At 52.4% G+C, this 14,001-nt stretch overlaps 2 protein-coding genes across 3 annotated transcripts in view; both read right to left on the reverse strand.

The window, feature by feature from the left end:
• The window catches only part of LOC125627251 (mucosa-associated lymphoid tissue lymphoma translocation protein 1), a 30,768-nt gene extending 27,700 nt beyond the window's left edge, over window positions 1–3,068 (reverse strand). For both annotated transcript variants that reach the window (XM_075123175.1, XM_048831170.2), the window contains exon 1: window positions 2,927–3,068. The gene's annotated coding sequence lies outside the window, so the exon portion shown is untranslated. The remainder of the gene's footprint in view (window positions 1–2,926) is intronic.
• Window positions 3,069–10,433: 7,365 nt separating this feature from the next.
• On the reverse strand, window positions 10,434–13,636 carry MRPL54 (mitochondrial ribosomal protein L54). Its single transcript, XM_048831162.2, has 3 exons — window positions 13,478–13,636; window positions 12,129–12,285; window positions 10,434–10,779 (listed from the first exon to the last, which is right to left on the reverse strand). The coding sequence occupies exons 1-3, from the start codon at window positions 13,575–13,577 to the stop codon at window positions 10,647–10,649; spliced, it is 390 nt and encodes a 129-aa protein (XP_048687119.1). The 5' UTR covers window positions 13,578–13,636; the 3' UTR covers window positions 10,434–10,646.
• Window positions 13,637–14,001: the final 365 nt, after the last annotated feature.

The following is a 14,001-nucleotide window of genomic DNA, read 5'->3' on the forward strand; positions in this document are numbered from 1 at the left end:
GTGGCTGAGATCTCTGTCAGCCCACGGCACCCTGTTCGCCACGCCCGCCAGAGCTGACTTCCCAGGATCCTGGGCCAGCAGGACCGGAGCTGATATTGCAGAGTTGGGCCGGGTAGCCGCACGGTTCTCTTTGGGCGGGAGCAGACCAGCAGATGAGAACCACAAGAGGGCTTTAGGGGGGTGGGGCTTGTGGACAGCCTGGGATCTGTCTTCACTGCACAGTGAACTCGAGTTAGCCTTGCTCGCATGAGAGCAGCTCCACTGTGGAATCCCACCTGCTGTGTCCACACTGGGTGCGGCCCTCCTCGGGCGTGACAGAAGGCCTTGGCGCTGCAGTAAGTGGAAATTCGTTTGTCCTTTCTGGACTTGCTGGTGCGGCAGGGGCGGAATTGTGGAAAGGTGTTGGAGGATGAGCAGCAGGCCAGTGGAGCAAGCCTGCCACCATGCTGCGCAGCTCGTTAGCCTGTGCTCTGGAGGGGGCAGAGCAGTCAGCTGGTGTAAACAGCACCGTCACAGCAGTGAAGGGTTTTGTGGGACTCCAGCGAGGGGTGACGCTGGAAGTGTAACTCGAGGTAACTCTGCCAGGAAGACAAGCCAGTGGAGTCCTGGGTCTCTGCCCGTGAGGCCATCCAGACGCCTGATGCCTGGTTTAGGTGGCTCAGGTTCTTACAGGTAAATCTAGACCTGGGTTATCATGGTTCTTTGGACTGGTTTCTCCCCGATGAAAAGCTCTTCGTGTTCCAAGGGCGCTGAGCGCTGGCGAGGGGGAAGAGCCCCCTCTAAAGGGGACCTAGGAGGGGTTATTTTAATTTCCCAGAGCCAGAAGTAGGAACCCAGACCTGGGTGGAGGCTTGAGCTGGAGTCTGATTTGTTTTAGGCAAAGGGCCCCAGACAGAGTGATCCTGCCCCTGGGACCTGGTAGATGGGTTTCAGCGGGGTTTAGGGCAGGGGGGATACAGTAATGTACTAATAGCCGCCTCCCAGGCCTGGATGGGAGAGCGCCTGGGAAAGACACGTGGGCACTGGCCTCAGTGTTGGCATCAGGATTGGAATTCGGCTCTGTGGCAGAATGATGTACCCCTGTACTCACACCTGACACACTATTGTAATAATCTTTGTACAAAGTACTCCTTGTGAGATATCATTTGAAAACTCATAATTTGTTGATCAGTAACGTCCTGATAAAACCTGTGTGGTAACCTTGTATGTGAAGCCACTGTGTGGCTTTATTAAAACATGTTCCAAACTGAGGGTGGCAAACAGGCCTGTCCTAAACAAAGGAATGTGTCCTCTGCTTAATTTGCATTTAAGCAGTAAACAGAGTCATCAGCTGGAAGGGAAACAAAGGAAGCTTAAACGATGAGGAAAAAGCAGCAGGGAACATCCTTCCATGCAGACTCTTTTCCTTCTAGTGCCCACCTGGAAATGTTTTTCAAGAGGAGGACTGAAACTATAGAAAGGAAAGACAAAAACCCCACCGGTCCCCTCTTTCTCTCTCCCTGCCCATCAGATTCACTGCACCTGAAGCAACAAAGGAAGCCTTCATTGGATTCTTGGAGAAGGGGTCCTAACCTACAGGGTTTGGTCAGTAAGACTGCTGAAAGTATATGGTAAGAAACTTTGCTTGCATCTGATAGAGTTTGTTAAGTTCGGCATTAGGAAATGTCTTAACTCTATTGTTCTTGTAACCATTTCTGACTTTTTTGCCTTGTTACTTGTACTCATTGAAAATGGCTCTCTTTGTAATTAATAAACTTGTTTTACTCTTTTATCTAACCCAGTGTGTTTAAATTAAAGTGACTGACAAACTCCATTGGGGGTGGCAAGTTGTGTGCATATTATTTCTATGAAAGAAATAGACTTAATGTAGCTTGTATTGTCCAGGAGAGGACATACATTACTGAGGGACCGTCTAAGACTGGGGGTGTTTTGGTGTCACCCTGCAATATAACCCAGGCTGGTGAGAGCAGGGTGTGTAACCTCAGTGTGGCTGGCAGGCTGCAGTTGCACAAAGACACACAGGGTGTGGCTTGCATGCTGGAAGCTGTTTGTGAGTGGCCCAGGTGGAAGCCACTTCAGCAAGGCATCGTAAGGCACCAAGGTTGCAGGACCAGGACGACTGAGCTGCTCATTAGTCTGGATTGTACTGTGGTATGTCACAGGCTCCCCGTCCCGTGCTCTGACCCCTAGGCTGCACTGTCTCAGCCTCAGCCTCTGAGTCTCGTGTTAAGACTGAATACGTGGAGACTGAATGGGGGTGGGGGGAGGGCTGGGATTTTTCAGACTCCTGCTAGAGGTGTTGTAAGCCTGGCTGACCTCTAAGGGTCGGGGGGTTACTGCCGGGAACCCTCCCCCCTTCCAGTTTCCTCCAGCCCTGGAGCTCCTCTCTGTTATTTTCCTCCATTGCAATGTTATCGTAGCGACCCAAGTGGGGAGCTGCCCTGCCTTGATCCTGGTTAGGGGGGAGCTGAGCAACCTCTTATTGGCTCCATCTCATGCAGCTCTAATAGCAGGACCCACAGTGCCTGAGAAAGAGTGACCCGCCCAAGGTCACACAGGAACTCTCTGGCAGGGCTGGGAATAGAACCCAGGAGTCCTGCCCCCCCATTGCCTTAACCACAGGCATGTCCTTTCTCTCCTGCGACCAGCCTGCTGGCACTGCGAGGGAGGCTGCGCCCCTCCCTGTTGGATTTACCAGCCTAGGGCCTGATCCTCAAAGAGGCTGATGGCAATGGAGCTGAGGGTGCCGGATGCTTGGAAGGGTGGAATTAAGGCTTTGCAGACACGGCCTGCGCAGGGTGGGCACAGGGGAGATTGCTGGGGCCAAGCGGTGAATGGGAAGAGGCACGCAGGGAGGGGAGCCTGGGAGGAAGTGGAGGGGAGGGCTGAAGTCTGAGCAGCAAGGAGTCAGCAACAGTGTACTCACCCCTGGCAGAGCAGAGACACCTTCGGAGACAGCCGGGATGCTGGAGAAGCCCACCTGCTCCTGCCAGCGCTGCTCAGAGCCTGGAGATGGCAGCCCTCCACACGCCCGTCCACAGACACTGCCTGCGCCCCAGCTGTGCAGAGCCGTGTCACCGAGCTCTGAAGCCCACGCACAGGAAACGAGGGTTAAAAACAAAAGTCCCCCCACGCTGCAGTACACGGCACTTCTGCTTTTGTGAGCAGCTTCCTGAGCCCTAACTGCAGCCGTGCTGGGGCCCAGCTCACACCCAGCATAGACCCCTCTGCTCCCACAGCGCTGCCCCTGAGGTGGGGCTGGCCTGCATGGCCATCGCCCAGCCCAGCGCACACAGCTGAGCCCTGGGAACCAGACACTGGCCTTCAAATGGAACCAGCTAAAACAGGAACCTCTACCCTGACACCCAGGGCCCCAGGCAACTCCATCATGCGTGTGCACACACCCTGCCCTCCACATGCCAGCGGGAAGTGGGTCGTTCTTGGCTTACACCAGCCTCTCTGAGAATCCATGGCTGGGCAGTGCCAGCTTTGGGTGGTGAGGTGAATTCCAGCTCTGGAGACTGAGCCACAGGTGCAACATGAGCAGCACCAGGACAAAATCCCCCTGCCCCGCACCCGGGGTGCTGCTCTGGGGGGACCTGCTCAGTTTCCGTGTCCCAGTTCAAGCCTTAGCTTCTCCTGAGTCCCATCCATGCCATGGGGCTGCCCTGCGACTCACTGACACACACAGGCTAGCCAACAGCCAGGAGACGCCAAGGCCCAGATAGGAGGTAGGTACAGAAATGCCCATGGGGGTCTGGCCCCAGGAGCGTCTGGTGACTCCCAGCCCGAATGGGAACCTGGGACTTAGCAGTGAACGGTTTCCTATGTTACCAGATTTGCCCGTTACTTTGGGGAACACTCATTTATTAGGGTTACTTTTCTGTGGGGGTGGGGGATTCTGCTTATACACTGTGTTCTCCCACGGAGCTTTGCTTCTCCCTGCTGCAAGTCCCCTCCCAGTGGAGCGATCCTGCAGGACCTTGGTTCCCCAGGGCTGGGTTCTTCCAGTCCCAGAATCAGACAAACACACACACACGTTAACGCATCTGGGAGGACAGGGTCAATAAGCACCCCCCAACTGACCTCTTACACGTCCCTGGACTCAGCAGGCCGGGTTGAGCAGCACGTCCAAGCTGCCACCCGCCTATGCCCCAGGTTCAGCACAACCCTATCCCCGCTTTCACGTTACCATTGTTCTGGTCGTAACCCACTCGAGCAAATCCCACAGGATTTTTGGGCACTGCAGGGATCTTTAGTTTGGGTACGAGGAGCGTTGCTGCAAAGTGAATGGGGAAGCCAAAAAAAAAAAAAAAACACCCATGATGGGATTGAGGAAGAGAGAGAGAGAAGCAGCCATCTTAATCATGAAAGTTATTTATTGCCAGGTAATAACCATAGGAGAGCCAAACAAACATGTTTAAGAAGGATGAATTCAAACTGGAACAGGTACAGAGAAGGGCTACTAGGATGATCCGAGGAATGGAAAACCTGTCTTATGAAAGGAGACTCAAGGAGCTTGGCTTGTTTAGCCTAACCAAACGAAGGCTGAGGGGAGATACGATTGCTCTCTATAAATATATCAGAGGGATAAATACCAGGGAGGGAGAGGAATTATTTAAGCTCAGTACCAATGTGGACACAAGAACAAATGGATATAAACTGGTCATCAGGAAGTTTAGACTTGAAATTAGACAAAGGTTTCTAACCAGCAGAGGACTGAAGTTCTGGAACAGCCTTCCAAAGGGAGCAGTGGGGGCAAAAGACATATCTGGCTTCAAGACTTAGCTTGATAAGTTTATGGAGGGGATGGGATAGCCTAATTTTGGCAATGAATTGATCTTTGACTATTAGCGGTAGATATGCCCAATGGCCTGTGATGGGATGTTAGATTGGGTGGGATCTGAGTTACTACAGAGAATTCTTTCCTGAGTGTCTGGCTGGTGAGTCTTGCCCAAATGCTCAGGGTTTAGCTGATCGCCATATCTGGAGTCGGGAAGGAATTTTCCTCCAGGGCAGATTGGCAAAGGCCCTGGGGGTTTTTCACCTTCCTCTGCAGCTTGGGGCACGGGTCACTTGCTGGAGGATTCTCTGCACCTTGAAGTCTTTAAACCACGATTTGAGGACTTCAGTAGGTTAGGGGTTTGTTACAGGAGTGGGTGGGTGAGATTCAGTGGCCTGCGTTGTGCAGGCGGTCAGACTAGACGATCATAATGGTTCCTTCTGACCTTAAAGTCTATGATTCTAAAACAGTGATAATATTAAATCTAACTTAAATTGGATTATAAAAGTCAGGTTTAGAAAACTATAACTGATCACACAAGCCAGGGTCAGAAGGCTATTCCGAGAGAGAGAGAGAGAGAGAGCTGGATTCTCGCCATTCCGTGAAGCTTGAATCGATTGGGGATCCGAGGTGGTGGTGGTAGCTGAGGGTCCAGAGTGCTGGAGTCAGGCAGAGCCCCCAGCACGATCAGTCAGGAGAAGATGAAGTCCCAATAGAACTGATGCAGATTTTGGATCCAGGCATCAGAGCACTTATTTGAGCATGGGTAGGGGTTTTTGTAGGGAAACAACAATGGTTGGAGGGAGAACACTAGATTTGTTTATGTGTAAACTTATGGCTCAAGGGAATATACCAAAGTTGTTTTGTTCAGGCTAGACAATAGGAACTGATCATTCCTGGCTATGGGCAGTGTTCCTTCGAGGGAGCTCACAATGCAATTAGGGAGCTTCAGTATTTTGGATACCAATAAAGGATTTATTACTAGAATTGGTCTGAAACTACAGAGCTGGGAGGGTGCAGGCATGGGTTCATTAACACCTGGAGCAGAGATCTCTCATCATGCAGTGCTTCCCTGCTTTTATAGTCCCAGAGTTCCAAGGGGTTCTTGCTTTGGAATCTCTGTTCTCCATTCTGTATGCTAATAGAGATGCCTCCCTGTTCCATCTTTGATGCAAATGAGGCTACGGGAGTTTCTTTAATCCTGTCACCCTTATCCCAGGGGTTTAGGTGTCTCCCACAGCCTTTTCATTGCTTTTTGTACATCTTTCTTCTGATCGGTTTTGGTTCAAGCAGAGGCTGGGCAGCGGGAGGTCTTTAGTGAGTCAGAGGCTGGGTACTGCGCCCTGATTCCCCAAGGACACAGAGCTGCTAGGTAACATCTCCACCTGTGCAGGTACCAGCTGGCTCTGTGCCCTTCCATGCCCCAGGAATCCTGCATGATCCACCGCGGCTGCAGCTTGCCCCAAACCCCAGAGCAAACTCCCTGCGCTTCTGGAGCAGTTTCTAGTGTAACTACATAAACAGCTGATGGGGGGAAGGTGGAGATGCTACTGAGACAGGACTTTTCTGTGCAGAGCTGAAGGGAGGGGTGTGGGGGGACTGGGGGCTGGAAGTGCGGGGCTGGGAAGGATCAAGGTGCTTTGGCAGAGAAGTGGGGGAGGCCTGGATGGGCACAGCCAGGTGGGCTCTGCTCCATGATTGAGGAGTGTGGGTGTGGATCTTGATCTCTTTGTGCCAGGCTTTTGGGAGAAGCAGGAACGGGTCTTGCCTAGCATCCTGCAGCAGATCCTTTCATGTAACCTAGGAGTCCTGGCTGCCAATCCCCCCCACAACCACTAGACACTGCTCCCTTTTAGAAAACGTGAAGGCAGAATGGGTGAATACGCTTCTCCCTCCCTCCGCGGGGTCAGGTGAGTGGAGGAGCCTCCTTCGACTGCACAGCCTGAGAATGGGGGAGCCAAAGGGGAAGTGAGAGTGTGTGGAGGTGGAGGGTGCTTTGTAAATCCCCGGGGGAGGGGCACACACTACCTTCTGGAGAGCTACGGGGCACATCCCCTCCCTCCCCATTTCTAACCTCTGTGGCATCCTTGAGTCAAACAAGCACCAGCCAGGGGAAGGCTGCAGATTAGGAGCATCCCTCACACTCCCAGCAAGGTGGGCTCAGGGGGATTTACACAAAATCCAATTCTTTTACATTTAAATTAAGTGCATTTTTCTTTTTTAAAACAAACCTACTTAAATGGGAAGTTATTGACAACCTGGGTCAAGGCCCTAAATTTACCCTAATCCTGTACATCAAATCCCATAGAATATGAAGCAGGATGTTTGCTCTTGAAGCTTTACAGAAAGGCAGGTGCCTGATGTATGTATCCAACATAGCTGTGGCCGTCACATTGAATGAAAAACACATTTGGAAATGCTGGGTTTGTGCATTGTTAATTGAATCCCAATTTCCATCCAAAAGCAGCTTGACACAAGGAGAACTAATTAATCATCTAGTAAATAAGAAATGCATTGCTCACTGTTTTCTAATGGTAGAAAATAGGAAAAATTAAGAATCTGAGTAAATGTACATTTAGATATGTAATTGCTTAAATAAGTATGTACATTTCTAGTGTATCCTCGTGATTAGCAAAAGCCAGTACCAAATTTAGCAAAAAGGCTATTTTAATGGCAAACCAACCTGTTTTAATAGTTACCACCAATGAGAATCAACCTTGCTTTAGAAACATAACTAAAAAGTGCAAATGCAAAACAAGACGCAATTTGATTATTTAAATCAAGGTTTCCTGCTTGCTGATTTAAATCACAGTTCAAATCTGCAGCTGAAATCAATCTTTTGAAATCAAAGCTTTTGACACGGTCTCCCACAGTATTCTTGTCAGCAAGTTAAGGAAGTATGGGCTGGATGAATGCACTACAAGGTGGGTAGAAAGCTGGCTAGATTGTCGGGCTCAACGGGTAGTGATCAATGGCTCCATATCTAGTTGGCAGCCGGTATCAAGTGGAGTACCCCAAGGGTCGGTCCTGGGGCCGGTTTTGTTCAATATCTTCATAAATGATCTGGAGGATGGTGTGGATTGCACTCTCAGCAAATTTGCGGATGATACTAAACTGGGAGGAGTGGTAGATACGCTGGAGGGGAGGGATAGGATACAGAAAGACCTAGACAAATTGGAGGATTGGGCCAAAAGAAATCTGATGAGGTTCAATAAGGATAAGTGCAGGGTCCTGCACTTAGGACGGAAGAACCCAATGCACAGCTACAGACTAGGGACCGAATGGCTAGGCAGCAGTTCTGCGGAAAAGGACCTAGGGGTGACAGTGGACGAGAAGCTGGATATGAGTCAGCAGTGTGCCCTTGTTGCCAAGAAGGCCAATGGCATTTTGGGATGTATAAGTAGGGGCATAGCGAGCAGATCGAGGGACGTGATCGTTCCCCTCTATTCGACATTGGTGAGGCCTCATCTGGAGTACTGTGTCCAGTTTTGGACGCCACACTTCAAGAAGGATGTGGATAAATTGGAGAGAGTCCAGCGAAGGGCAACAAAAATGACTAGGGGACTGGAACACATGAGTTATGAGGAGAGGCTGAGGGAGCTGGGATTGTTTAGCCTGCAGAAGAGAAGAATGAGGGGGGATTTGATAGCTGCTTTCAACTACCTAAAAGGGGGTTCCAAAGAGGATGGCTCTAGACTGTTCTCAATTGTAGCAGATGACAGAACGAGGAGTAATGGTCTCAAGTTGCAGTGGGGGAGGTTTAGATTGGATATTAGGAAAAACTTTTTCACTAAGAGGGTGGTGAAACACTGGAATGCGTTACCTAGGGAGGTGGTAGAATCTCCTTCCTTAGCAGGGGGTTGGACTAGATGACCTTCTGGGGTCCCTTCCAACCCTGATATTCTATGATTCAAATCTGCAGCTGAAATCAATCCTCCATGCCCTGTGCTGTCCTAGGGCCTGGACACAGAGCCATTCCCCTTGGCCCACCTGCTGACGATACTAACCAATTTCATCCATTGCTCCCACTGTTCCTTGAAGGCTCTTTCAGAAAAGCTCCAAACCATCACCTAAGCGTACCTCTTGTTGTCAAAAAGGCTAATAGTATGTTAGGGACTGGTAGGGAAGGGATAACAGAAGACAGGAAATATCATAATGCCACAGTATAAATCCATTGTGCGCCCACCCCTTGAATACTGTCCAGTTCTGGTTGCCACCATCTCAAAAAGGACAGAGTGGAACTGGAAAAAGTCCAGAGAAGGGCAACAAAGATGATCCAGGGATGAACGGCTTCCACACGAGGAGAGACTAAGATTACAGCTATTCACCTTAGAAGAGAGACGACTAAGGGTAGAATGATATGAGGTCTATAAAATCATGAATGGCGTGGGAAAAGGGTTAACTGCCTGTTCCCAAAACAAAAGCCGCAATTAAATTAAGCGGCAGCAGGCTGAACACAAGGAAGAGCAAGTACTTTTCACATAATGCACAACTCGTGCGTGGAACTCATTGCCATGGGATGCTGTGATGGCATAACTGGATTCAAAACAAAGCTAGGTAAATTAATGGAGGATGAAGTCCATCGATGGCTATTAGCCAAGATAGTCAGAGACGCAACCCCACGCATGGAGCAACCTAAACCTCTGACGACTGGAAGTGGAAGCTGGGATTGGGGGGATCATTCCACAGTTGCACTGTTCTAAACACTGAAGCTTTGGTACGGGCCACTCTCAGAGACAGGCTACTGGGGAAGATGGACCATTGGTCTGACGCAACGCAGGAGACAGGGGTGAACCCATGGTGGCTCACAGTGGATCAGCAAAGCAGAGCCCTTTCTGGAAGCTGGCTCCTTGAACCCCAAATTCCAGGCTTTCATTGGGGGGGGGGGAAATAATTTTAAAAATGAAGCCTCTAGCCTCACGCTGTGAAATAAAATTAAAAAATCCCAGCACCACATGTAAAGGATGCCTGCCCAACGCGATGTCTATATTTACAGCAGTGTGCTGAGTACAGACACTACACACACAGCGACAGGCCGCAGTGAGAGGCTCTGGCCAGGTGGAGGCAGTGGGACATTACTCTGCTAAAAGCAGCCGTGGGAGGCACTGCTTGGGCTTGTAGACAGCCATGGAGAGGACAAACCTGGGGGCTGAGGTGTGTCCAGCTCTCTACTGTACTCTGCTCACCTAAACCACGTCTCACCGTCTACACTCTTTGTACCCAGCTAGCTGGGCCTGAAGCATCTGCTACTCCACATGCTGCTGTACGCACAGACAGCCTGGGCCGGCCAGCCACGTGCCACTGTCTTTAACGGCTCTGCAAAGCCCCTGGCCATTTTTTTCATAGATTTATAGATTGTAAGGCCAGAAGGGACCTTGTGATCATCTAACCTGGCCTCCTGTGCCAGCCATCTATCGGTCGGACGGCCGTGTCTCCCCTGATTTATTTCCTGACACCACCTCGCACAGAGTAAAAGTTACCAAGAGCTTTGGGTTGAAAGAACACCGGGTAACACCACTGCTACTCTGATTCAGCCCTCAAAGGGAGCCAATGACCCAGCGATGCGCCGGATGCCGTGGAGAGGGGGATGCATGAAGATTTGAGCCCTGGGTAACAGGGCTCAAATAACAGGACAGACCCACCAACGCTGTCCAGTTACGGCCAATGATTTATTGTCGTCAGTATTCAAAGTAAAAATAAGAGACTCTGCCCAGGCGGAGGTGCCAGTTGATCCCAGCTCAGGGGCCCGCCCAGCTGCATCTGTTTTCCGTCTCACAGGACACGTCCAAATCCCACCTCGAGCCCCAGTGCAGCATCCTTCCCAGGCCCGGGGGCACAGGACTGTCACCATACAGGCCCCGCCCTAAAACTTCTTGCTCTTGCTCAGTTTGTTGCGGCGCCAGGTATTATGCTTCCGCAGGAGCCTCCAGTACTGGGGCGTCTCAGGGTCCAGCTCCTCCAGTGTCTTGGGGGGGCCGAGGTGCATCTGGAAAAGCCTGGGGACCAATGCACAAGAGAGAGTGAGTTTCTAGGTCAGGCGGGATCCCTTAATCCTGACCCAGGTGATGGGATGCATCAGCCCGCTCAGGTTCCAGCTAGCTCCTGGTCTCATGCGGTCACTTGCCATCGAGCACGCCTCATCATTTAAAGCGCCCTAAGGCTAGCCAGGGTCACCAGAGCTGGGCCCAATTTTTTGCACAAAGCTTTTCTGGTGAAAAATGCAGATTCAGCTACACTGAAAAGTTTCACAAACACGCACCAAATTGCTTTGGTTGGGAAGAATGATCTCATTTCATTTCCACCTTTTCAAAACAAAATGTTCTGATTTTTTTGGTTCCAAGCGAGGTGCATGTCCAGCTTTCCTTTGATTAAATAATAAAAAATGTTGAGAAAGACAAGATCAAACCAAAATGTTTTCTTCCATCTGAAATGAATATTTTTCCTGCTTTTCAGAATTACCAGCAAACCAGAAACTCCCCCTACTTGCTCAGCTCGGCTGGTCAAGCCCCGGCAGATGGGGGAGGAAGGACCCCCTGCTCAGGGCCTGATCCCACAAACACGTGGGACTAAGCACTGGCAGGGTCTGGCCCTCGGAGGCCACAGGGCGGGACGCTGCTTGGTTCTGCAGGGGGCCATGGGTGCCGGGATACAGCACAAGCATTGCAGATGGCTAGAGTCAGACACTCACAAGTGCAGGGGTGCCGGGGGGGAGTATGAAGGGGGGACACGACACCTTTGTAGAGGGGGTGACAGCTCTGCTTGTTTATTATTTCTATTCTGGTGGCACTTAGGAGCCCCAGTCATGGCCCAGAACCCCACTATACAAAGTGCTGTACATTATTTATTAGGTGTATTATGGTAATACCTAGGAGCCCGAGTCGGGGTCCAAGATCCACAGTGCTAGGGCTGTACATTATTTATTAGGTGTATTATGGTAGCGCCCAGGTGCCCTCATCGTTACCCAGGACCCCATGGTGCTACAGGGGCTCTACATTATCTATTAGGTGTATTATGGTAGTGCCCAGGAGCCCTGGTCATGACCCAGGCCCCCACTGTGCTAGGGCTGCACAAACCCAACAAAACCCCCGGACCCTGCCCCAGGGAGCTCACAACCTGAGTTATTCAGCAACTTGCTCTCCCCTTTCAGCTGTGGGGCACAATATATCCCATAAACCTGATTTAACCCCATGTTAGAGACTGGCACAGCTAGGTACAAGGTCTCGCAGGGGGTCAGTGATGGAGCCAGCAATGGAACCCAGCAGTCCTGGCTCCCAGGCCCCTGCTCTAACCACTAGTCTCCATGTGCCTCGGGTGGCTGGGAAAGGGCAGACCAGGCTTCACCCACCAGTCAGGATACTCAGAGTCGTCCTTCAGAGCCACCTCCGGGCCCTGTTTGTAGAAGTTCACTCCCATGGCGTGCGTGGTGAGCAGCACGGGGTCCTTGCACACCTCCGGGCCTTTCAGCTCCTCCTTACTGAAGCCTTTCCCTTTGGCCTTCACTGCTGCAGAGACAAACACAGATGTCAGCAGGGCGCCCAGCCGCCTCGGCACTGGGGGGAGGCACCGGACTATTGCAGGGAGCAGCAATGGTCCTACCAAGTTCCTCCGCCTGCGATTTCTACTTCACAGGGGGCAGAGACCAAACACTCTTGCGACACAAGTGAGCAGCTTTGGAGGCACGTCCACTGACTCGGAAAACCTCAAATGCGCCGCAACTGTACCACTCAACCCTCTCACTTTGACTCCCCATAAGCCCAGCCCCCGGCAACGCAAGGAGCAGAAGCCTGTGAATTTCTGACGTGCCTGCACCGTGACGTCAAGGCAGCTCTCAGTCCAGTTAGGGTCACATTACCTCCGAGAGTCTAGGCCACTGTGGTGCAAAACAATGAGCCTCTCTTGTTGGGGCAGTCGGAGTGGGCATATTAAACCCCACACCACGCTGATGTCCAAACACACTTGGGAGGACCTCAGCGCAGAGCAAAATGGGCAGCAATCTACGAGGCTGGTAGGATGCCATCACTACAGCACGTGACCCCTCACAATCTGCAGTGTAGTTATTTTCCCAATGCCCTGGAGGTAGGACCCCCCTTTTACAGGTGAGGAACTGAGGCTGGCTGCCTGGCCCAGGGACACACAGGTCGTCTCTGGCTCCCAGGTCTCCCAAATCCATGGCTAGTGCCCCAAGTGCTGGACCAATCCTACCTCCCCTCGCCTCCAATGAGGTTGGTATTATGGATTTGCAACATGGGGAAACTGAGGTACAGAAGGGGAAAGAGAAACTCGCCCAAGAGGCTGCAGAGGTCCGCCAGCAGGAACAGAACCCAAGAGTCCTGACTCCCAGCTTGCACCCGGGGTAGATGTTCCTCCCTCACGGGCAGGGCGAAATCTCGGTGGCAGGGGATTGCTCTGAAACGAAACCCAGCCGAGGCTGCGCCCGGGGGCTGCTGGCGTGAGAGCCGCAGCCTGGACACAGCCACACCATGGAAACAGGGGCCAGCGCCCCCTCTCCAAGCCCGCTGCTCCCAGCAAGCAGCGCTAGGGCTGGGGGCCCCAGGGGGCTGTCGGGAGCGGGGCCACCCGACCTAAGCGCGGGGGTCCCGGGGAGGGCAGCAGGGAGCGCCCAGCTGAGTCCCAGCCACTCAGTGCACCCCAGGCCCCCAGCAGCCAGCGGGGGGGGCCCGGCCCCACGCTCACCTGCTTTCTTGGCATAGCCACGAGCCAGCACGCTGCAGAAGGGGCCGGCGCCCGGGCAGCGCCCAGCCGCGAGAGCCCGCACAAGCGCCCGGGCTGCCATGGGCCCGCTCGCTCCAGCTGCACGCGCGGGGCCGCGCGCCGGCCTCCCCCGCCCGGGCACCGCGGGGCGCAGCGCGGGGCCGGCTGGGATTCGCAGTCCGGCAGGGACCGGGGAGCATGCTGGGAGGTGTAGTTCCTTCACTCCCCTCCCCTCGGCGGTGCAGGCGGGAGATGGGGGCAGGCTCTTTCGGTGGCCCGAACTGTATTTCCTGTAAATCTGCTCCTGTGGATTAATGGCAATTTAAATTCGGATTGTGCCCAGTGCCCATGGGCAGTGACTAGCGTCTACACTGGGAGTTGAGGTCGAATTTAGCAGCGTTAAATCGATTTAACCCTGCACCCGTCCACACGACGAAGCCCTTTTTTTCGACTTAAAGGGCTCTTAAAATCGATTTCCTTACTCCACCCCCGACAAGGGGATTAGC

The sequence above is a fragment of the Caretta caretta genome, chromosome 25, assembly GCF_965140235.1.
Source record: "Caretta caretta isolate rCarCar2 chromosome 25, rCarCar1.hap1, whole genome shotgun sequence".
In the NCBI taxonomy this organism is placed as follows: Eukaryota; Metazoa; Chordata; order Testudines; family Cheloniidae; genus Caretta; species Caretta caretta.